The following is a 25217-nucleotide window of genomic DNA, read 5'->3' as shown; positions in this document are numbered from 1 at the left end:
ACCCACATCTATGTCTACAGACCTCTAAACAAAACAACAGAATCATGCGGCGGGACAGGGCCTCGCCGTACCCCTGAATACACAAATACATATACAACGGATGAACATATACCAAGATGTAGGCTCCGGAATAAAGGGAGCGCTCCAACAGCAGATAAGATGTCCTAGATCGACGGATCACCGAACGGTGCGTCGTACTGGGCATGAAACGCGGCCCCGAAGAAAGGGGTCGGAGACGGAATATGTGCGAGGTATGCAGAAAAAGAAAAGAATCAAATCTGAGTCATAATCGAAGCGGAAGTACAGAAAGTAAGTACATATCCAAAAATACCAAAATGTTTATTTGTTAAATTATTTTTGTTTCTCAAGAAAAACAAATTGTGCATAGGACTCAGGGTCACACCACATACCGCGGTCAAAATCCAGCGGCAATATCACATCACATAACATACCGCGGCCAAACACCCAGCGGCAATATCACGAAATACATCGGCCAAATACCCAGCGGCAATATCACAGAACATACCGCGGCCAAATACCCAGCGGCAATATCACATAACATACCGCGGCCAAATACCCAGCGGTAATATCACATACCGGCATACAAATCATTATTACAAACCCAATAGAATAACCAAAGCGAACTATTATTTCCAAACCAAGACAATAACCAAATCAAATTTCCTCCGAATATCACTCGGGAACATATCAGACCGAACTTCGTAATCCATAGTCACGTATCGGAATCATAGGTATACGAACCATTATTTCGGACTCACGTACACACATATAATCATACTCGGGGTCGAAAGGTAGTCATATTAAGTTCTTTTCAAAGAGCCATCAAGATCATACAGAAGAAGATCGCGGGACCCACGGACGAGCGTCAACCCAATCCGGGCCCGCCTACGAAAGTCATAGTCATCACGTGTTATCGAACCATTATTACAAACTCGAAAGATAAGTAACCTGATCGTACTTGAAATCGGAATAATAATCATATCATATCCTTTCAAAATCGTCAGAAGTACATAAGAAAAGTCGCGGGGCCCACAGAAAGGTGTCGACTCAAGTCGGGCCCGCTCATGAAAATCATAGTCCTTATACGTCATAGAATCATATACGAGCATATCAAAGCCATCCGGTTCGTAAATGAAAGTTACGGACGTTCGTAGTTTTCGAATCGTTTAGGAACGAGACTCTTTTAAGAAAGAAAACCCAACTTTTATGCAACTTTTGAAAATCAAACATACAAAGACATATAAACCATAGCTTGTCCACATAAGGATGCCAACATCAAAAGCAAATACGACTCATAAACGTACTCGGATTTTTGAGAATAGAATTACCCCCGAAGCTCATAACGTATCATAACTTAGCCATATCTAAGACATGCCAAAAGAAGGAAGGTAAGCTTTACATACCTTATCCGCCCTCGAAGCTAGTCCAAACTCAAACTTCGGGCTCTCTAGGATCTACAATTTCGTCATAATATGCCAAACATTAGCTAAAGGTATTTAGGAATTCATTTCCAAACGAACATCAAATTCTACAGAAATTTGGGCAGCACTTCCCCTGTAAATACACCAACCCCGAGAATTCAACTCGGCCAAATCAACAACAATAACAACAACAACCAACCTAGCAACATTAATAATCAATCCGAAAGGCAATACAACATTAATAACTCTCTTTTTTCATCATTCAACAACTTTCAACATATTCAATTCAACGACTTACCTTCAAGCCAACATCAACGCTTATACATTCAAATACTAACCCGAGCCCATACCAACAACATTCAAAGACATCTTAAACAATTCATACAACATTTCCAACAATCCAACAATTGTTCCAATCTACCCGAAAACAAATTCCCAAACCCGAGAACACAACTATAATCCATCCCTCACTTCCAAATCGTGATTTGCACCAACAATCCACATTCTAACAATGTCATTCTCTTAAATATAAAAATCACATTAAATACACATGATTCTCCAAATCAACCCATACAATTACAACATCAATCTTGAGTCATTAAACTCTTATTTCCAACATAGAATTCATAACGACGACAATCAAACTACTAATTAACAGTAATCCATTTCTTGTCACATAAGTAGCCTACATTCGGCCAACACTTCCTACAAACATATATAAATGATTCTCATTCATTTCTTCACCCTACAATGATCACAACATGCTAACTAGACCTCAAGTCATTACTTCAATACAACACAACACACACACACCTCACACGCTATGCACTACATACACAACCTTCACTCCAACATGCCATATTTCATGATTTTCATCCATTTTAACATACTACAACATGCATACAACCTTTATAACACATAAAACAAGATCAAATCTTACCTTTCTTCTTCAACTTCACAAATAGGCTAGGGTTTGCGATCTACACAACGGACGGTTTGATGACCCAAACAACACTTCCACGCTACTTAGGGACCTCCAATTAGTGGATTTGCATCAACAAAATATTTTTGGAATGGCTTGAATTGGAGTTGGAATTTCCAAGGGTTGGCCGAGAGTCTCCCTCTCTTGTTCTTCAACTTCTATTTTTTTTTCTAAGTGTTGGATGAGATGAATGAATTGGTAATCATCTTTTAAGCTAGTATAAGACTTATACATGTGTCCCTTGGCCCACACAAGTGTTGGACCAATTAAAATTGTCCACAAATTGTGTGGGCCAACTCCCACACCACACGGCCACATAAGGGAAAAATGCATGATTTTCAACTTCCATTAATTCCAATTTTGGTCCCAAATTTTCCTAAATGTTCCATGTCAACAATTTCACGAACAAATTATATCTCAAAACAAAATCAAAGGTCAAAAGTCCCGACTTTGTATCCCGGAATGGTTTTGTCCCTAACTTACCATAGCTAAACCGGATTGTTCCAATGTACGAAATACGGGATATAACATAAATACTATGCTTCACAAATTTAGTGATATTCACAATTACCCTGCTTCACGAATTTAGTAACATTCACAATTCACTTTCATTACCCAAATGACCAAAGGACAAATTCACTATAGATCAAGTGAACGGCCTACCAAACAACTTACCAAATGGCGTACCAAATGGTCTACCAAATGGCATAGCTCCAACACCCTCGGTTATGTAGACCGAATGATAAGCCGATTGTTAAGGGATTTTGGAAGTCTTGAAGTGACATAAGGGATGTGCAGCATGATATCAACCGATGTAACGCTAGATATTGGGATTATGAGGGACGGTTTGAAGAACTCAACAAGGCCGTCAGAAGAATAGAGAGGATACTCACTATACCTCTCGCGGAAAGAGGACATGCAGCAAACTTCAACAGCCCTACCAATTCTCCCTTTCACGATGTCTATTTTTTTAATTGTAAAGCGAATTTAGTATTCTCCCTCAGGTGTAATCATTCATATTATATTAATGCTACTAATAATATTGTCTAATCTTATTTTGTATTACTTCCAGTTTTCGGTATAAATTTATTTTGCCCATGTTCAGTCCTAAATTAGACTTTACAATTTGTCAATTGGTCCAGTTTGAAATCTAAATATTGAAATCTGCAATTCTAATAAACGTAGAGGTGGTCTAGTGATCAGTTTGCCTATCATCGATTCTAAATATGTAACATAACAGGAACACTAAATAGTTTAGTTAATTCAATACCTTGACAATACAATAGAAATTCCAAGCTCACAACACAACACAACACAACAAATTGAAGAAGTTCAAACTAAAAAAATCAGAACACAACATTGAAAATTATAACAACTTGAGGGAAAACAAATCAGTCTTCATTGTGTGACAAAGATTTTGGGCAGTTGGTCTTCTTGTGGCCATAATTTTTACACATTGAGCATTTATATCTACTCTTCCTGGATACACATGCTTCCCTGATATCCATAGTATGGCTTCGACACCATTTTCACTGCCAATGAGTTATTTTCATGAAAGCTAGCATCAAGCATTTACAAACGATGTTTGCCCATGTAAAAACTTCGTGTCATCGATAAGATTTTGGCTGAGTTGTGTTGTAGCATACTCGGATGAACCGTATTTGTTGAAACCAATGAAAAAATCATCGCCATTTTCTTGACAAGGATTATTCCTAGATTGTTCAGCAAATAATGGTGGGGGGGGAGGGGGTGATGTTGCCGGCGTGGCATTTGAACCTCCAACGGAACTCTTAGCCACATTTATCCTTAGAATGGTCCTTAAACCATCACTAGCAACATCAAGAAGATACATGCGAACATGATAATCCGCCTTTATGAATGCAGGAGCTATTTTTTCCCTTGTAGACGCAACACTAATCGTATAACTAATTGTCATATCGCTAGGCGAGCATTTCAACTGGCTACTTTCAATGACGCTTTCAACCAACTGCTTATATGTACATGGCCTTTGAATTTCAATTGGTACTGTCAACTTTTGTTCTCGAACACCAAATCCAGCAATCTGAAGTCTCCTCTCATTCACCATAATATATTAGTATTCTCCGCCTACCACAATACCGTCCTCCATAATAACTAAACTAGTCTAATAAAATAACAACTCGTCTAAAATAACTTCAACCAGACTAATAAAATATCAGCTCGTCAAATATAACTTCAATCAAATAAATCTTGTACACTAGGGCGGATTAAACAAGAAATAATTGGAAAATAATTAATTATTTATTAAAAAAACTTGTAGAGATCTGCAGACCACAAAATCAAATCCTTAGAAATGCACAGCAACAAAAGATTTTACAACTTACCAGATGCAAGCATAGACGACTATAGCTATTGCCATTAATGCATAAGCATTACACTCATAAATTGGTGACCAATTTCGATGATTTGAATGAAAATTATCGGAACAAAAATCGAACGGGAAGAATAGAGGGAGCTGAGGGTGACGAATCTGAGCAGGACAAAGGGGACAAGGCTGAATTTAAGCAATTTTACAATCTGGAACGAACTAGGGGAAGAGAATTAATGGCGGTAATCGTTGAGAAGAATAAGTAGTTCGGGCAGCTGTGTTTTTTGTTATTTTGGGGAAATTATTAATAATTGGATTCATACAAAAGTGTAATTTTTAAAACTTGGGGGCTGGTTTGGAAGCTTGGAATAGTAATTATTATTATTTTATTTTATTTTAAATCATTGGACAAAAATGTATTTTTTAAATCTTAGGGGCTTGTTTTGACGCTCAGCTAACTTGTCTCAACTTAATTAGCACTAATCCTAAAAGGGATCCTGCTACCTAATAATTAAAATTTGGGGTCCAGAAACTAAGAAAGATCTAGCTTTGGGACCTGTCACCACACTTGCCCAAGAAAGTAGAGCCCGATTTGTAGAGTAACTTTCTTTTCTCTGCAGAGTAACTTTACCACATTTTCTTCTTGATCCGTTGCTTTGATGTGATTACTTTTCCGCATCTTCTGATTTTCTGACAAGGCACGTCCCTTCGTTTTCTGATTTTCCGCAAAAATTAAAGACCGCCAATTTGAGAGGCAAAAATTAAAGACCACCCACAGCGAAGGGCAAGCCTGCAAATTCCCCCCCCCCCCCCAACCCCACACTGTGCAAGTGATTAATGGGAAAGTCCAACCCCATAATGCAATGCTACTATGGAAATTAAAAGTGCGCTCTTTGTTTTCTTCTACCACAAGAACTCAACCCAATAAGAATAATGAATTTAGAATTAGAGTAGAAATTTGAAGAACCGTATAAAAGAAGAACTGGAAGAAGTGTTTTAAAAGGATTGTTTTTCTCTTAAAATATAATTACCCTCTTCTATCTCTCTTTAATAGCCGAGGGTTTTTCGGAAACAACCTCCCTATCTTTCGAGATAGGGGTAAGGTCTGCGTACACTTTACCCTCCCCAGACCCCACATTGTGGGATTTCACTGGGTATGTTGTTGTTGTTGTTGTTGTATCTCTCTTTAATAGATGATGCTTATACAAGAATAAAGCCCACGGTTAATTTAGAGGTTAGTGAGAGTTAGTTAGGAAGGAAGGGACATAACCTCTAGAAAACAATACGTACTTAGGATTAGTTCCTACTTTTCCCTTTTTCTATTAGTATTATTATTAAATTATACTTAACAATATATAACAGCTAACTTGATGAGAACTTGGAGGTGCTAATATATAGACACAATCATTAATCTACTTCAAAGACATACAACACTAGTTGATTAGATTTTCTTGGCAATGGATCCGGTACTTTTATATTTGTTCTTGTTGTTTTTGTTTTATTTAGCCTTGTAAGACTCTTTTTTCTATTTTTTATATATGATAACCAACCATTAGGCAATTTGCCTAATGGTATTTGCTCCCAAAAAAAAAAGTAAAAATAAAATAGCCAGCAACATTTTTGTCTTTGTTTGATGTTTTATGGGCAATTTGCAGGATTGTCCTTCGCTGGGGTGGTCTTTAATTTTTAGCCCTCGAAATGGTGGTCTTTAACTTTTGCCCTTTAGGCAGAGTTTCGCTGTAAGACAGAATTTGGGCCTTCAAGGCAGAATTTGCACGAGCAAATTCTGTCTTGCAATTTTATTTTATTTTTTACTGAGCTGGAGTTTGAACCCACAACCTTGGGGTATTAAGCGAAGGGCAAAGATTAAACGGAAAAGACTCAAATATGTCATCGAACTATCGAAAATGGCTCATTTATGCCACTCATCAATAGTTAGGCTCATTTATGCCATTGAACTGTCACACCCCGATCTTACTAGGGTGTCCCCGAGGCGCGTATTCAAGCCTATTATGTCTAAGACATGCCAAAGAAGGAAGGTGAAACCTTACATACCTTTTTCCGCTTCTTACGCTCCTCCAAATTCAAGTTCCAACTTCTCCAAAATCTACATTTGGTCACATTTACCAAACATTAATTAGAGCTTTTAGAACCAAATCTTGAATTCACATTTGTCTACGAAATTTCGGCAACATTTCCCCCGTAAATGCGCCATCCCCGAGAATCTAACTCGGCCAATATTAACAACAACAACCCGAGAATGGAACTCGGCCAAAATCACTAATCAAACAATACCAACAATCTTGCCAACGACATTCCATTTATATTTAATTCAATTCAACTCCAACAACCCTAATCTTACAATCTTCCAACACATACTTCACTTTCACATTCATGTATTATATTCATAATCAACATATTGGCAATATCATTCCTACCAACATAAGAAACCATACCAATGTTACACTAACCTTTTCCATGATCCATAACAATCACAACTTTATTTCCAACCATTAAATCCTCGTTTTACATTATAGAATCTATAACGACAATAACCAAAATATTGAATAGAGTCAATTCACCACATCTACCCAACACAACATATATTCGGCCAAGCCTCTACATGCACGGCTACAACACTACACACATATTTCCATGAATTTTTATCTTTTTCTATACATTACAACAACAAGCAACATACTACATAAAACTAATTCAATCTTCCCACACCACAACAAACACACACGGCCACAACCTCCACATTCATGCTTCACGAACTTCATCCATTTCTACTTTCTACAATACTCACAACACATAAATGAAGATTGAATACATACCTTTCTCACTTAACTTTCCTTGCTTGGTTAGACTCCCAACTTGCCCAAATGGAACCAAGTGACCCCTAGACCTTCATAAGTGACTCCATGAAGCTTAATGTATGTAAATTGTGTACGCCACCTCATTTGACTCGAGGTGGGCCCGCTATTCCCTAATTTCCTCCTATGGCTCCACTGGCCGATGTGTTTTTATTGTACACTATGTTGCATAGTTCTTACGCTTACAGATTGTGTTTAATTTGAGAAACGACAAAAAGATTTTGGGAGTTTTACCATGTATTTTATTTTTGATTGATCTAAGAATCCAAGGAAAGTATATATGTAATAAGAGTCAGCGGGTTCGCTCGGCTCCAAATATGGGGTCGGGTGCCCATCACACCCTAGCGAGATCGGGGTGTGACATGAACTGTCAGAAATGACTCATTTATGCCACTCATCAATAGTTTGGCTCATTTTTGTCATCGCCCGTTACCAAAATGACTCATCCATGCCATTTTTCATTAATGCCGATTTTACAATACCAGATTTGACACGTGGCCTCCAAATAGATTATGATTGTGGGTGGGTAGGGTGTATGGGTCAGATTTTTTATTAATTTGAGATTTAAAATTGGGCTAATTTAATTAAACGACGTAAACTTCTAATTAGAAGTCACGTGTCATATCTGGTATTATAAAACCAGCGTCAATGAAAAATGGCATGAATGAGTCATTTTGATAACAGGCGATGGCATAAATGAGCCAAACTATTGATGAATGGCATAAATGAACCATTTCCGATAGTTCGATGGCAAAAATGAGCCAAACTATTGATTAGTGGCATAAATGAGTCAGTTCCGATAATTCGTTTCCGAAGATTAAATACCAACCCAAATGTAGGGCAATCCGGGCAAAAAAAAAAAAAAAGATGTTTTATCATGTCAGCGCGTTTAATCATCATGCGCCTGGTTTTTGAAGTTATAATTAGTGGAGTATTTATTCCGTTCATCTTCAACTATATCAGTTCTCTAATAAGCTATACGCTCAAATAAAATGTCCAAGTTAATTTTCTTGACAAATTTAGGAGTCATTTATGTATTTGGCCAATACAATAGGAGTGAAAAGGTGTAAACGAACTCATTTTTGCATGCCCATTGTCATACAGCAACGTTAACTCACCAACTCATCTTCCCCTGATAATTGTTGCCTCTCAAATCAAAGATTTCGTCCATCCTTTCGCCATGATGCGTTGAATTAGCAACAAATATGCTGTATAGAGCTTTGTCCAGTGGCGTTTAGGGATGTGGCGTTTTCTTAAAAAAAAAAAACAAAACAAAACAAAACAAAAAGGTAAGAAGAATAATTTTTTTATTAAAAAGAAAACAATTTTATTTTTTGACACAATGCAAAAAGTTCACTACCCTTGCACCATGTAGAAATTCTTCAAAAAGTTCTTTCAACACTTTCTGAAAATAAAGGCCATAAAAAAGCTTCATGGTAAGTGAGCTATGATCTGCTGTGACTGAACAAGCTCCCTGAATCTCCACTAGCCTTGCTGGTGATAGAGAATTCAGTAGACATAGGTAGTAGAGTAAGACGGAAAACCACTGAACCATAGACTTTTCAAATTGTCAACGATATAGATAGTACTCCTTCCGTTTCAATTTATGTGAACCCATTTGACTAGGCACGACATTTAAGAAAGAGTGAAGACTTTTGAAACTCGTGGTTCAAAATAAATCTTGAATATTTGTGTGACTATAAATCATTTCATAAAGTGAATTTGTTTCCAAATTAGAAAAGAGGTCATTCATTTTAACACGGATTAAAAAAGAAATAGGTTCACATAAATTGAAATAGAGGGAGTATGTTTTAGTAGGGCATTTGCTATAAAAGAATCTATGTTGAGCATGCTTGGATAAAAGACGAATTCAAGGACATAAGTGAGGACATCAATCATCCTCCTACAAAAACAAGTCCGACAATTTCACCAAGATTGCAAGCCCTGCACACGAGACCACCTTCATGTAACCACTCTTGGGACTGTTTCATCTTAAAGCAGCTTTTACCAAACAAGACCTGTTCTAAAGAAGCTGTCAAGCGCTGCTTTACACGGTTAAGCACACAAGTGGAGTATTTTCAGCAAGGCTTGGAGAACTTTTACGATATCAAGATGCAAGTGCAACTTCAGAATGAGATTCCTGATTTATACTTTCAGTAAGCAAAGGACTCTTCTGAAACTCATTTCTCAACTGTCCACAAGCAGCACTTGCATCAAGTCCCCTTGTTTGACGTGTACTAGCAGTTACTTTACGAGATTCAAGAGCAGAGGCAAATGCAAGAACCTGCGCCAGAAAAATTCAGAAGTGAATACATCAATGAAAGATAAACTTAGATGGAGTGTTTAGGAAGATAAATGAGGAAACCCATCAGCAAAGGATTAGCCAGTGAAGAGATTAGATGAAGCATACAGATTTCCTGGATGGACGCTTATACTCCGAACCATCTATTGGATTGAATGGTATTAAGTTAACATGATGACCACGACCCCATTCATGAAGCAATTCTGCCAGTTCAATTGCATGCTCCACCGAATCGTTCACTCCGGCTGCCAAAAAACAAAAATTGAAAAGTCACATCCTTGGCACATGTATTCCGGAGCAAAGGAACTGGGAGAGACAAGTCTACCACAAAGGAAAAGAGAAGAATTCACTGACACCTAGAAGTGTATATTCAAAGGAAACCCTTCTTCTAGTTTCCAGGAAGTAGTCCCTGCAATCCTTCATGATTGCATTCAAAGGGTAGGACTTTGCACTTGGTACAATCTTTTCCCGAAGATTCTGATTTGGAGCATGTAAGCTGATATACAACAGTGAAACAAAGTAGAGATCAGAAATTCTAGATAGCTAGGGATAAATTAGCAGGGAACAAAAGAATGTATGGGTTAATATGCAGCATCTTGAGATAACTTGGTGTTCCCGAAAAGAAATGGTATAAAGTCCCAGTGAAAAGATGAAAACTAATCACATCATGTCAAGTTCCACCAATATCTGAAATGTCCCTTTTTAAATTCCTTGCCTAAACCTTTGAGTCACAATCACTCTTTCACTTTTCCAAATCCGGTGTTCCTATTGAGTTGTAAGAAAACAAGATTTAGGACACAATCTCAGTATACTTTGTTTTGTTACATTTTGTCAGGTTCTATTGGCCACATTTCTCTGAAATTAAGTGGGTTATCAACTGTCCTGATACTGAAATGTGTTCGCATCATGGTTCTTAATCTAACGTCGTCACTAGAGATTCGGTCGCACACCATATTCCGCTACTTGCTTTGAAGGTTCCAGTTTAGTCCACATATGGACTAGAAAAATTCCCAAAATAACGTAAAAAGGCATACATCGGGAGGATAGGAGGACATTATGAGAAGAGGCACACAAAAATATCTATGCTGTAAAAAGGGCACACTGTAATGCCTTTTTTATATAGATATACAGAAAGAGGGCTCAGAATATTCCTTGCAACATAGACAACATTTCAAGGACATAAGCACCGCACCACTATTATAGCAGTGCAAAATGTTTTGAATCTCGTGGACACATCTAGAAGTTAATATTGGACAATCCAGAAGTATCTGCCACAAACATGCTTTTTTCAGCTATCATATGCAAGTAAGTATTGCCAAACCCAATTGAAAAATGGATATGTTTATGTACCTTTCTGTACTTATTCTTTTTCTTCCTTCTTTTGACAGAAAAGTTCCAAATGTGCCTTAAAGTGTTTGACATTAAGCTGCTATGTCCTTCGTTAATAGTTTAGCTCACACACGCCCTTACCGTTTAATAGTTGGTCCAAATAAGCCCTTAATTTAACAGGAGCCCTCAATCAGCCCAGTTACTTGATTAATACGCGAAAACAGGCCAAATATGCCTTTAAAGTATGCAAAATTGAGTAGATATGCCTTTCATTAATAATACTCATGGTTGATAATCAAATCAGATTTTATCAGATTTAACCAAGTTCAAAAAAATTTGCCTTCCAACCCCACTGATTTTCTATAACAGTGTTTCACTGCTGAGAAAATGGACTCTTGAGGATTATTGTTATTGAGCTTTTAACGCAAGCTCTGTTACTATTTATTTTTAGAATAAAATGATGGAAATTATCCCGTCTTTAATTAGCGTAGAAAATACGTGAAACGATTGTAAAGAAAACTCAGGAAACTGAAGAACGAAAGGATATTTATAAATTACAATTTTCATCACCGAAGATATGAACATCTGTTACATCAATATATTGTTTACATTGCCGGTATTAAAAAAAGGTAACAATATTAACTTAAGCTAACCTATTTAAATTGGTGCTTTGCTTTGCTGTTATATAAACACAAGTAGAAAAGAAATGTTAAATTTGTACATGCTAAAGAAATGGTAAACTATTAACGAAGGGCATATCTGCTCAATTTTGCATCCCTTAAGGGCATATTTGGCCATTTTTCTCTTATTAATCAACTAAGTAGGTTAATTCAGTGATACGATCCGGAATGGCTCAAGTGCTCAATTTTATCCAAAAACTTGTGCTAGAAGCTGAGACAAGGACTTTCAAGCTTTAGAAGCCATGTTCATGGAGAATGAAGCTATGGAAGCACTTAAAAGGAGTCATTGGAGGGCCTTCAAGCTATGGAAGATAGCATGGACGAAGAAGTCAAGAGACCAAAAGTCCAAGGCCCAAGGCTTGCCTCTTAAAGTGGCTACAATTGCAAGCTTGGGTGATTTAAAGCCGGAAGATGGCTCTTTGGGCAAACGGCTATTTGTGCAAGTGGCTACTTTGCGCAAGGAGGGTTATGCTTGCAAGAAGGCCATGCATGCAAGGTTGATTAGAGGGCCATCTATGCAAGGAGGGACGTGTTTGGCCATTGAAGGCCAATACTTGAGTTGAAGACTACACTAAGAAGACTAGCCAAACAAGGCCCTTACTTCATTAAGGGTAGCATTGTAATTTTCTATTAGTCTTCTTTACTTAGCTTGTATATATAGCTTGTCTTTCATTTGATTAGGAAGATTTTGATGAATTATGTATTGAATACTCTAAATGAGTGGTAGTTTGTTTGGATTAATAGCCTTTAAGATTTAGGATAGTTAATGGTGGATTCCATTGTTGGTTTTGAACCTTATTTCCATTGATTTCATGAAGAGTTGTTCATTTGTGGATTTCATTTGAACATCTCTTGCCTTGATTTCAGATAGCTTAGATTCTATTGATTGAATCCAATTGGAAGGGTCTAGGTTTCATGTACTTAGGTTTGTCCATAGATTCATTATCATTAGGGTCTAGCATTTATCCTCTATTTCTAATCCCCCTTTTCTTCAATTCTCATCCCAATTTCTTGTTGTCCTTTAATTCCGCGTTTTTGTAATTGATTTGGTATTTCCCCCAAATCGAATCCATATCATTTGGGATCAGAGCAAAGTAGAGGGATCATTCCATTGATGTTAAATATGAGTTTGTTGGTGTGAAAAACCCTTGGAAACGAAATTTGAAGGTATTTGGAAGAGATTTGAGGTTTCCACCATTGAAGGACCTTCAAAGCTTGAAAAATTCAAAGTGGGTTTGTTGATTGGGGGATTAATTGGGTCTATTTACTATTGGGCTTTGTTCTCCTACTCATTAGGAGTCTAGATCTACAATTTGGAGAAAGATGAGTTGATTTGGAGTTGATTTGAAAATTGGGTGTTCTTCATGTTCTTGAAGATATTCAAATCTTCATAAGGAAGAAGATGACCAAAAAGAAAGTTTGATCCAAAAAAATTTCACCCAAGTTGTGGAAAGTTGTTTTCCCACCCCAAAAAGCAAAGATCCTAGATTGAGTGGGTCCAATACATCAGCCAAATTCTGAAAATCAAGCCCAAAGTTTGAGAAAATCGTCACAGAAAACCTCGCATCGGGTTTGCTAAGCGGAAGGAAAGCGGTCCGCTTTCTCCATGCATCGCGGACCAATCGCGTGCATGGGAAAAATTTCGAAAAATTGCTGATTTTTGCAAGGCGCGTGTTGCACAACTTCAGAGGGGTGATTATTGCGCGATCCTTCCGCTAAGCATGAGAAAAGCCTGAGTTCCTAAAAAGTTCTAAAAATTTGTCTAAGTGTCAATAACGGTTTGATTCTTTCTTTTTTTTTTTTGATGAAGTAAAAAAACGGTTTGATTCTTTCTTAACTTCTTTTCTTCGATTCTTACAACTATTTAACAAATAGTAATCGATCTTATTAGTTGCTAATTAGTTCTTGCGTCCGAATTTCATTTCTTGCCAATTTCTTTCTAGCTTTTCTCTTTTAACTTCGTTGCCCATTTCTTGATTCAAGTACGTTTGTTTTTGAGTCGTCCTTCTTCCATCTAAACAAGAATCTATTCTTCCACAAAGCTTAGCAACCTTGTGAAATTGATGGGATAAGCGGTTCGTGACCAACTTTGGAAGAAGCTTTAGGTTGAGTGGTAAGGCTTGAGTGCAAACACGAGTGACGTGAGGAGTTTTACTACTAACGTTGTTTGCTAAATTTTGTAGGTTTAATGTCTAATTTTGGAAAATATTCCCAAGAAGGGAAAGACCCAAAGGCTATCATGAATTCACTTTCTCTCATCCATAAACTCATGGACTAGCTAAGGAGGAGTGGAGAAGAGAATAGGAAGTTTGGAGTCTAGATGGGAACAAATTAAGAGAGAAAAGATTGAGAGGATTTAAGGGAGAGAAAAGTGACAACCCTAGAGTGGAAAAAGGTGAGATTGTGAGGAGTGATGTGAAAGGGTTATCACGACCTTTTTCTAACTCATGTAATTTTTCTTTTGTCTCTAGTTGTCTTGATGATGTTGTAGATATTCTTAGGAGCAAGCCAAGTGAAGCGCCTCCAGTGTCGAAAATACATGAGGCAATTGAAGGCTTGAAGGCTTTCCAAATGAGCAAATGAGCTTTAACGTTGAAAACCAAGGTAAAGAAGATGCTTTGTGTATGCGTCAAGGTAAAATAGCTAAACTCAACTCTCCAAATATTATGAATGAGCATGATGATTCAAGTGTGAGTGATAGCTTATGCTTATGTGAGCTTAATAGCCCTTTACCATGTGTTGAGTCTAATGAATCTTTAATGAATATTGACAATGTCTTTGATGTTGGTGTTCCAACACTAGTTGATCCTTTTGATGACCGAATCGATTCTCTTTGTGGGGTCAATTTGAGTCCACCTAGTGTTGACACTTGTGATTTTCATGTTAGAACATTGTCATGTGATATGATAGCTCACACACTAGTTAATCCTAGCGATGACCAAATTGATTCTTATAGCAAGATCAATTTGAGTCCAACTAGTGTGGGTACTTGTGTTGATCAACTTGCTTGTAATGTTAATCCACTATTTGAGAAATTTTGTGTTGTGCTTAATGAATCAAATTAGTGATGATCTTGAACTAGTTGATAATGTGGAAGATTATGAATATAACACACCACCCTTATTTGATACATATGAAGATGAGTCCCCTAATCTTACCTTATTAACATTTGATAAGACTCAAGGTTATGAGTGTTGTGTGTCATGAATAGTCATGAAATGGAAAGTGCTTTGAAAAATGATGTTTATCTTTATGAGAGTAAATTCACTTGTTTTGAATCCTCATCATGTAGTGATTGTTTCCTCTTTGAAGATAATGTCTTATTTGATGATAACATGACTAGTGAGGGTGATATGCATTGTAGTGGTGAACATGTAGCCACCTTTGAAGGCTAAAAAGTGTTTGGTAATCCACTAAGGAATGATAACATTCTTCCCAATGATGGAGATCTTCCCTTTGGGAATTACAATCCACTTGTGGGGAAGAAATGTTTCGAAAGGGAAGGTGATGCTTGTTTACAAATTGCTACTTCTTCATTGTGTGTTCAAAGGTTTAGTAGTAGTAGGCACGATTGTGTTCTTGAACCTACTAGTGAGCCTACATTTGACGAGACCATAGATGAAGTTATTTTGTGTAACACCTTTCTTTACTATCTATTTGCATATGATGACGCTCATGATTGTGTTTAGGGTCCATCTTATGTTGAAAGGGGACTTATTGGGGTATATTGTTGTTGTCTTGACCAGGATGTGTGGGAATTCTTCTATTTTGACCCCGGTGATGTCTTAAACTTGCGTGAGTACTCTTGTTTGAATAATAAGGATCACTTGCTCTCCATGCTTGCTAGGACCAATGTAGTCTTACGTGCTTTGTATTTTGAATCCATTGGTTTCCCTACCATATACTTGTTTCATGATATTGGGAGGAATCACTTTTTTGATGCCTCATGTGTGGAGATTTTGTTCGTAGTAATCATTGACCCGTGGTTGTACCACAAGTTTGCACACCCTTGGCATGAGAAAAAAATTATTGTCTTTTATGCTAACCCTCATGCTTTGAGGACCATGTTTTCGTATGTCTTCCTCAGTTTTGCCAGTTCGACCGAGGACGAATCCTTTTTGAAGAAAGGAGGATGATACGATCCGAATGGCTCAAGTGCTCTTTTATCCAAGAACTTGTGCGAAGCGGAGACAAGGACTTTCAAGCTTGTGGCCATGTTATGGAGAATGAAGCTAAGGAAAGCGGGAGTCATTGGAGAGGCCTTCAAGCTATGGAAGATAGCATGGATGAAGTCAAGAGACCCAAGAGTCCAAGGCCCAAGGCTTCGCTCTTAAAGGCTACAATTGCAAACTCGGGTGATTCAAGGCCGGAAGACGGCTATTTGCGCAAAGGGCTATTTGTGCAAAGTGGCTACTTTGCATAGCGAGGGTTATGCTTGCAAGAAGGCCATGCACGCAAGGTTGATTAGAGGGCCGCCTATGCAAGGAGGGACGTGTTTGGCTATCAAGGTCAATCCTTGAGTTGAAGACTACACTAAGAAGACTAGCCAAACAAGGCCCTTACTTCATTAAGGATAGCATTGTAATTGCCTATTAGTCTTCTTTACTTAGCTTGTATATATAGCTTGTCTTTCATTTGATTAGAAAGATTTTGATGAATTATGTATTGAATACTCTAAATGAGTGATAGTTTGTTTGGCTTAATAGCCTTTAGGATTTAGGATAGTTAATGGTGGATTCCATTGTTGGTTTTGAACCTTATTTCCATTGATTTCATGAAGAGTTGTTCATTTGTGGATTTCATTTGAATATCTCTTGCCTTGATTTCAGATAGCTTAGGTTCTATTGATTGAATCCAATTGGAAGGGTCTAGGTTTCACATACTTAGGTGTGTCCATAGATTCATTATCATTAGGGTCTAGCTTTTATCCTCTATTTCTCATCCCCTTTTCTTCAATTCTCATCCCAATTTCTTGTTATCCTTTAATTCCTTGTTTTTGTGATTGATTTGGTATTTCCCCCAAATCGATTCCTTATCATTCAGGGTTCCAGCTAAATTGAAGACATATTTGGACCAACTATTAAATGGTAAGGGCATATGTGAGTTACACTATTAACGAAGGGCATACTGTGTTTTGTTTGTGTTATTGGGAAGGGGGTTTGATGACGCAGACGGAGATAACTACTACCTGAGCGCCAGTGTAGACTGAAGTTTGTAAGATGCAAGCTTCTTTATGGTGTTTGGAACTCCCACCGTTGAAATCGTAATCATCCTTTGCCCAATCAGAATATCCTTATAAGAAAACAGATGATTCAAATTTCATACCACACCTCTTAAAAATTTTAGCTATGAAATAACATGTACGATATGCTGATTTCATACAGAACTTTAAGGTCGATTATATGGAAGACTATGAGATTCAGTAGTTTCCACTCCCACCATTCTTGCTCCCACTCTTGGCACCGGCTGTCCTATGCCTTGATATTATTTCATCAAGTTCGATTTACATTTGAAGGGAAACATTTCTCTAGCAAGAACAAATAGATCTCTCAAATGACTTGCATATTCGAGATACTTTTACTCTCTGACAAGGAGTAAGAACCAAGTCCCCTATTCTTTCTAAGGTGAATATTGATCAAAAACTACTCAAACAGAAACCAGTAATCCAATGACATGCATGTTTAAGCAATCAACACACCACTAAATCTAAGAATCTGTCATTATCCATGAAGGCAGCAGAATTTATGGAGCCTTTTATCCCAAGAAAAACATATAAAATACATACTTAAAAGGGACAGAAAATACTTATAGCAAGGATGTTACTAGACCTTATTTAGGCAACAATGTGCTTCGAGGACTTCTTTCATGTTCAACATTGGCTCACCCATACCCATAAACACAACGTTTGTCACTCTCTGCTTGAATAGGTCTTCTATTGCCAAGACCTGCACCAGGTAATTACAAATAAAAATAGTCCCCTTGAATTTGGCATCCACCACAAAACAAAAAACAACACATGCCTATCCACACAATCCTCTTGACAGTGATTAAGTTAGAGTTCAGAATCATGACTGATTAAGATTAAGTTAGAGTTCAGAATCATGACTGATTAAGGTAAAGAATTAACAGCGATGCTTCACTTTTAGCAACTATGGTATGTGAACAGACCATCCACACCTCTATCTTGCACGATAGAGCAAAATGATGGACAGGAAATCTACTGAAAATCCCACAGAAAAGAAATTACGAAGAGGCAGCTATATTAGGGATAAAAATATGAGCATAACAGAGATGCAAAGAAAACCTGCTCAACAATTTCATGGCTCTTAAGGTTCCTTGAGAATCCTCCCTTGCCAGTTGCACAGAACGAACAGCGCAACGGGCAGCCCACCTGATTAGCACAAAAATGAATGACCATGGTGGCAGAAACATGATTAAAAACCCCATAGGTTTTCAGTAGTTAGTGCTGAGAGCATATATTTAATCTATGACCACAATGAGTTACCTGAGATGAAACACATGCTGTCAAGCGAAATGAACCATCTTTGTCTTTAACTGGAATTCCAACAGTCTCGACCAATCGGTTGTCCTCGAGTTTAATTAACAACTGAAGTTTATTTGCAGGAATTCTAAGTAAGTGAAAGCGTGGAAGGATGGGCAGAAGAAAGAGATATGTACAATAACCTTCCAAAAAATAATTAGCACTGAAAATATTAGGAAAGACTTAACCTAAAAACATCTAGACAAACAAAATAGATAGCCGTCTCAGGGCAAAACCACAACTTGTATATAGCATGTGCTGGAAGTCCATTATCTGACTCGTCCAAGTTTCTCTCGTCCTGTAGCTAAATGTGGACATGCATCCTTCCATGTTAACAGAGTTATGTCACCCAAAAAGAAAAAAACCAGGGTCTGCCAGTAACGTCCATAAAAAATTTAGCTGGAAGTTTTTAACATCTTCATTCCTTCAAATGAAGGAAGGGAAAGAAGCTTTTGAAAATTCAGAACACCAACATACATTACATATATACTCTGGTTATCTGATCTCATTTGCATTAATATGTCCATTTTCCTAGATAGAAACAAACCAACTCAACAGTGTTGGTAATATAATTGGCTGGACCCATCTTGACCAAAACGGGTAACCCGAAGACAGCTTTAAACCAAGGGAGCAGATCTGGGCCAGAAGCCCACAAGTTAGAAGGCCAAAGTGATGTGCATCAATCAAGGGAGGTTCATGGTATTGTTTGGAAGAAGGCCCACATACAGACACCTCTGCTGTGCAACAAACTGTCAAACCAGGCATCCTCATGTTCCCTTAGTGATACTGTTCCCACATGCTTGGCTCACTCCATAGGATAGGACTAAAGTTTTGCTTTATCAGGATTAATTTTACTTTGGGGCTTGGGTTGTTATAATGAGGTGTGAAAGCAATATATAGCACATAAGCAGTGTATGCCATGGAAAGGGCATCAACCTAAATATTGGCACCAGTCATGGAGATGGCAGCAAGGATCTTGCTTCAGTGGTGCCAATGTAATTCTGCACCTTCTGGCAAAGACAAAGTTTAGTTCGTAACTTAGTATCCTGGGTTAACTCCAGTTCTAATAGCTCCTTAGCACCAGAATAAATCTTCACGATGTCTCTTCCAGAAGGCAACCCTTGTGCTAGTGTTGGTCATTCAAAAATAAGCAAGTCCTATGGGTGTTTGTAAACACCATAAACCCCCATGTCACATTCAATTAATCAGCAAAAATCAAAATCAATTTTACACAATAATAGAAATTGTCTTCAAAACACCAGCACACACAGACATATTAGTTCTACCTCTACTAAAATCACTTTCTACGCTACTCTTGATCCAAGTAGTTATTCGACACTAACTGTAGTTCTTGGTCGATACTTCTTCATCCATCTACAATGAGGTTAAGCCACTTATATGTATATTTATTCTAGGGCTAATGGGGTATTTGGGCAGAGCAAGTTCAACATTAGATGGTACATGGCAGGACAGATTCACAATATTATGGAATCCATTGACAAGAAATGCAAATTCTGTTGAAGGATCAAAAAGGAGGTTGATCATTTTGTCGCTTGAAGGGACAGCAACGCAAAGCAGGGGCTGTCATGGGTGAAACTATTCCCTTATGGGAACAGCACGCTTCAAAAAATGCGGCGTACACTACTTCAGCAAAAAGTGATCAGTTCTTAGAATTTGAATTTAAAAAAAAAAAAAAAAAAAAAGAAAAACTATAAGCACCAATGTTTCTTTGCCCTCGGTTTTTTGTTCCTTTGTAACCCTTCTTCTTCTACGACTGTTTCTTCTGCTTTCTTTGGTTTGCTACTTCTCCTGGCAGAGTTCTCTATTGCTTCTTTCTTCTACTCCCTTAGTTCAATTACTTTATTATACTGCAACTTAATTTTTCTAATAGTTGGCTAGCCAAATATAAGAATTAATTTTGTGATTAAAGTTATCTTTTCCTGGGGAATTTTGGAAGAGTGCAGGCAGGGCAGGCTTGGAGTGGCTGACTGGGTTGTTTAATGTCATTTTCAAGACGGCGAAGATGCCCGAAGAATGGAGGTGGAGTACAATGATTCCTTTGTACAAGAACAAGGGCGACATTCAAAGCTGCAACAACTATAGAGGTATCAAGCTGCTAAGCCACACCATGAAAGTGTGGGAAAGGGTGATAGAGATGAGGGTGAGGAGAGGCGTGTCTATTTCTGAGAACTAGTTCGGATTCATGCCGGGGCGTTCTACTACTGAAGCCATTCATATTGTTAGGAGATTTTTTTTTTTTTTTTTGAAACTAGTAACTTTTTCTATATTTCATATGTAGCAAACTTAGGTAGTACTGAAACCGTATTTACAAGAAAGTCTAACTTTTACTGCCCTCTCTCTATATTGTATCTAAAACATCAATTATATTGACAGTATCATTAGAGTAGATTTGATTGCACCAAAAACACAACAGCAAAATAAAGCTTAACTTGATCTTCTGCACCCCATTCTCCACATTCTCAAAACATCTGGAGTTTCTCTCTTTCCAAATTGTCCACCAAATGCAAGCAGGGATAATTCTCCATCTAGTCCTGTCCTTTGCCCTGTTTCCTCCCAGCTTTTAAGAGCATCTGTAACCTTCCCAGGCATGGTCCAAAAAATGCCTTTGAGATTAAGAATAATTCTCCATAGATGAGCTGTTATCTTACAGTGAAGGAAAAGACGGTTAATTGTCTCTGATGTTTCCTCACACAAAAAGCATCTGGAACATAAAATGAAACCTCTTTTCATCAAATTATCTTGTGTAAGAGCTGCTTCTTTAGGCCAGTAGCCACACAAAACAGGCAACTTTGTGAGGAATTTTTGTTTTCCAGATGTGTTTCCAAGGCCAGTTGGCTATCTGCTGATTGGAATGATTCATCAACTTGTAAGCTGCATTAACTTTGAATAAACCCTTACTGCTGCCTTGCCACCATAATACATCTTCACCTGTCCGTAGTCCACTAAACTGCTCAGTGTACTAAAGAATTCAACCACTCTTTGCACTTCCCAGTCATTGATATGTCTTCTAAAAATGATGTTCCATCCTTGAGGTGTCCACATCTCTACTATAGTCCTTTGCTGGTTTAGAACTATATTGAAGATATTTGGGAAGACCACATCTAATCTGCCAACTTCATGCCAATTGTCCTTCCAAAAGCTAGTTTTACTCCCATCAAACACTTTGATCTTGGAATTATCCCTCAACTCATATTGTTAGGAGATTGGTGGAGTAGTATAGGGAGCGGAAAAGGGACTTGCACATGGTATTCATCGACCTAGAGAAAGCTTACGATAAAGTGCCAAGAGAGGTTCTGTGGTATTCATCGACCTAGAGAAAGCTAATGATAAAGTGCCAGGAGAGGTTCTCAGAGAGATGCTTGGAGGCTAAAGGTGTACCTGTGGCATATATTAGAGCTATCAACGACATGTATGATGGAGTCAAGACCAAGGTAAGGACTATGTGAGGAGACTCCTGAAAGCACTTTCCGGGCTCACGGGTTTGCATCGTGGGATCGCCCTAGCCTATTTTTATTTGCCTCGTGACGGATGGATCGACACGACAAATTCGGTGCGAGGTGTCATGGTGTATGTTGTTCGGCAGATGACATATTGTATGTTGTTCGTGTACGACATAGTCTTCGATTGACGAGATCAGAATGAGTTAACTCTAAGCTAGAGGATTGTGGTGATGACGCGTAGAAATTAAAGGATTCAAGTTGAGCAGACCAAAACGAGTACTTAGAAAGTGTGTGCTGGGTATGGCGTACCTCGTGAGGCCGACGTGGAAGAGAAGCTCGGAACCTGTGTCATCCAAAAGAAAAGGAAGTTTCAAGTATCTAAGTCTATTTTACAAGGAATGGAGATATCGACGATGATGTCACACATCGTATCGTTGTGACGGTCGAATGCAGCCTCGCTTCCCGGAAAGGCCGCGTGACAAGAAAATGCCACCAAAACTTAAGGGCAAGTTCTACAAAGCTATGTGTTAGACCGACTCGCCGTTGTACGGCGCAGTGTCTGGCTACCAAGAACTCTCACGTGTACATTTAAAGTAAGGAAACGAGAATGTCAAGCACGGACGCAACAGGCACACCAGAGAGATAGATCGGAACGAGGACATCCAGACAAGCCTCAGAGTGGCATCGGGCGGAGGACAAGATGCGGGAAGCGAGGTCGAGATGGTTCGGGGCATGTGAAAAGAAGAGACACAGACGCCCCGCATGGAGGCGCGAGAGGTCGGTTGCGGACTAAGCGCAGAGAAAGAGAAGACAAAGAAATATCGGGGAGAGACGCATTAGGCAGACATGGCGCCAGCTTCGGGACACGAGGACATGACCTTAGATGGTGAGGTGCCGTGGAGGACCCGATTAGGATAAGCAAGTAGTCTCACTTTTCTTTTCGCACTAGTAGGCGTAGTTTTGTCATCGTTTATTGCCCTTGATTCATGCTTTTGGCGTGTCGGGGTCTTTTCTTTCCATGCTGTTTTATCATGACTTATTTGCTCTTGTTATTTCTCATTTTCGCATTGCTTTGATTTGCTTGTCTATATCTGACTCTTTTCCCTTGTTTTCTTTTGAGCCGAGGGTCTTTCGGAAACAGCCTCGCTTTTCACTTAAAGTCTCATGAGCTCTATCTTTTTTTGCGCTTTTGGCTTTTCACACTGCAAAAAGCCTGCACTCCATGGTATAATGGACGCACCAGACATATACAAAATGCCTTGTATAGGTACATTGACAAGCTAGAGATCAGCTTCAGGTGGCCATCTTTTTATACACTCATTAAAATTACACCAAACTGAGCAGTCAACCAAAGTTAAGCGCTCCATAGCCTCATAATTGTAAATGAAATTGATGACAAAACCAGTAGACTAGCATAACCAAAATATAAGGATGGAAGAATGTGGACCTTGATGGTCCCATCAGCTGCAGTAACTGCTTTATGAATTGGAGACCTCCCAACCCTCCATCCTGCTTCCTCTAAATCCTTTCTGAATTCCAACGGCACTATCCAATTTAACAGCAACAAATTAGTAGAGCAAACATAAAAATCATTAAGGTAAAATATAAAGAAAGTAAAAACTCACGCTGACTAAATTCGTGAATGTCCTTGAGCTTTCTCTTGTAGAGGAGATGATAGAGTTGTTTACCTCTAAAACTTTTCTAAGAAGATTAAGCAGAGTAATGAACAAATAGTTTAAAGTGTATGGTAAGAAATTGGTGGGCTCTTACTGAACAAACCTGACCAAAGTCGAGGGCAAGTTGCTGAAGTTGTTCCTCAGACAAACCAAGGAGGAGGCGCGACTCCATTTGAGAAGCCTTCTTGAGTGAGGGTAAGGGTACTGTGAGAGAGGCGCTTGTAAAAGTGCGAGAGCGCAAAGCCCGAGCCAGGGGAACTGAGCAGCCGTAGTACTGAAGGAAACCCATCGCCATTTCTCTATTACCTCTCAAAGGATAAACCCCAACAAAAAGATGGCGGTTAAACCTCTCAAAGCCGAAATGGGAATTGAAAGGAACAAAAAAAAAAAAAGGAAAAAGAAGGCACTTTTTTATGGTTGGTGATTTTTTGGGATAAGCCCCTACTTTTTTTTTTTTTTTCTTCCAACACTTTGATTGGTTCAAGTTATATAAAATCCTAAGGGGTCGTTTGGTAGAATTAGATTATGCAGATAAGAATTGATAAGAATGCTATGTATAAAGAACGGTGATTAGTTATGTAGGATTTAACTATGCAGAGTTTAACTATGCATAAATTATTTCTTTGGATGTTGGTTTCTTATATTAAAAGTTAATAAAGATTATATACTTTCTAAAAAAATTTGCTTAGAAAAAGAAAGCATTTAAGCGGGGAATGATAAGGGTAATATTGTCATTTCAACATTTTATACATGTATTAGTTATTTCATCTTCTATCCCGGATAAAATAATATATAGATCCCCTCATAACTTATACATGTATTAGGTATGCGAGTTTCTAAATTGCAAACCAAACGTCGTACTAATTTTAAACATGAATAACTTACTTCCTAACTAGCTACCAAATGCGATATAAGTATGCAGAAATTAATATATGAATAAGGTATCTCTTTACGAGCTATCAAACGTGGTATAAGTTAATACATAAATTAATATATTAATAACTTGCCTCTTGTCTAGCTGGTTAGGATTATGCAGATATTAGTAATGCAGGTATTAGTAACGTAGCTATTAGTTATGCAGGTATTAATAATTTAGGTATTAGTTATGCAGGGTTTAGTTATGCATAAATTATTTCTTTGGATGTTGCTTTGTTACATTAAAAGTTAATAAATATTGTATACTTCTTAAAATAAAATGTTTATTTACGATTAAAGTTAAAATATTATTCATTTAAAAAAAATTAAAATAATATAGTAAAATATTATATTAAAAAATTATATAAAAATATGGTTTAGAAAAGGAAAGTATTTAAGTGGGGAATGATAAGGGTAATATTGTCACTTCAAATTTTCATTCATGTATTAGTTATTCCATCTTCTATCCCGCATAAAATAATACATAGATTTCCCCATAACTTATGCATGTATTAGTTATGCGGGTTTCTATATAAATTGCAAACCAAACGTCGTACTAATTTTATAAATGAATAACTTACTTCCTAACTAGCTACTAAACGCTAAGATAAGTATGCAGAAATTAATACATGAATAAGATGTATCTTTACTAGCTACCAAACATGG

At 37.8% G+C, this 25217-nt stretch overlaps 1 protein-coding gene across 1 annotated transcript; it reads right to left on the bottom strand.

Moving 5' to 3' along the window:
- Positions 1 to 9411: 9411 nt before the first annotated feature.
- LOC132050252 (uncharacterized) lies at positions 9412 to 24013 on the bottom strand. Its single transcript, XM_059441411.1, has 10 exons — positions 23740 to 24013; positions 23586 to 23661; positions 23408 to 23505; positions 18464 to 18565; positions 18263 to 18349; positions 17787 to 17903; positions 17147 to 17250; positions 10306 to 10445; positions 10058 to 10194; positions 9412 to 9931 (listed from the first exon to the last, which is right to left on the bottom strand). The coding sequence occupies exons 1-10, from the start codon at positions 23929 to 23931 to the stop codon at positions 9755 to 9757; spliced, it is 1230 nt and encodes a 409-aa protein (XP_059297394.1). The 5' UTR covers positions 23932 to 24013; the 3' UTR covers positions 9412 to 9754.
- Positions 24014 to 25217: the final 1204 nt, after the last annotated feature.

This window comes from Lycium ferocissimum, chromosome 3, assembly GCF_029784015.1.
Source record: "Lycium ferocissimum isolate CSIRO_LF1 chromosome 3, AGI_CSIRO_Lferr_CH_V1, whole genome shotgun sequence".
Taxonomy (NCBI): domain Eukaryota; kingdom Viridiplantae; phylum Streptophyta; class Magnoliopsida; order Solanales; family Solanaceae; genus Lycium; species Lycium ferocissimum.
Note: the sequence above shows the minus strand (reverse complement) of the source record. Positions and strands in the feature narration are given on the sequence as shown.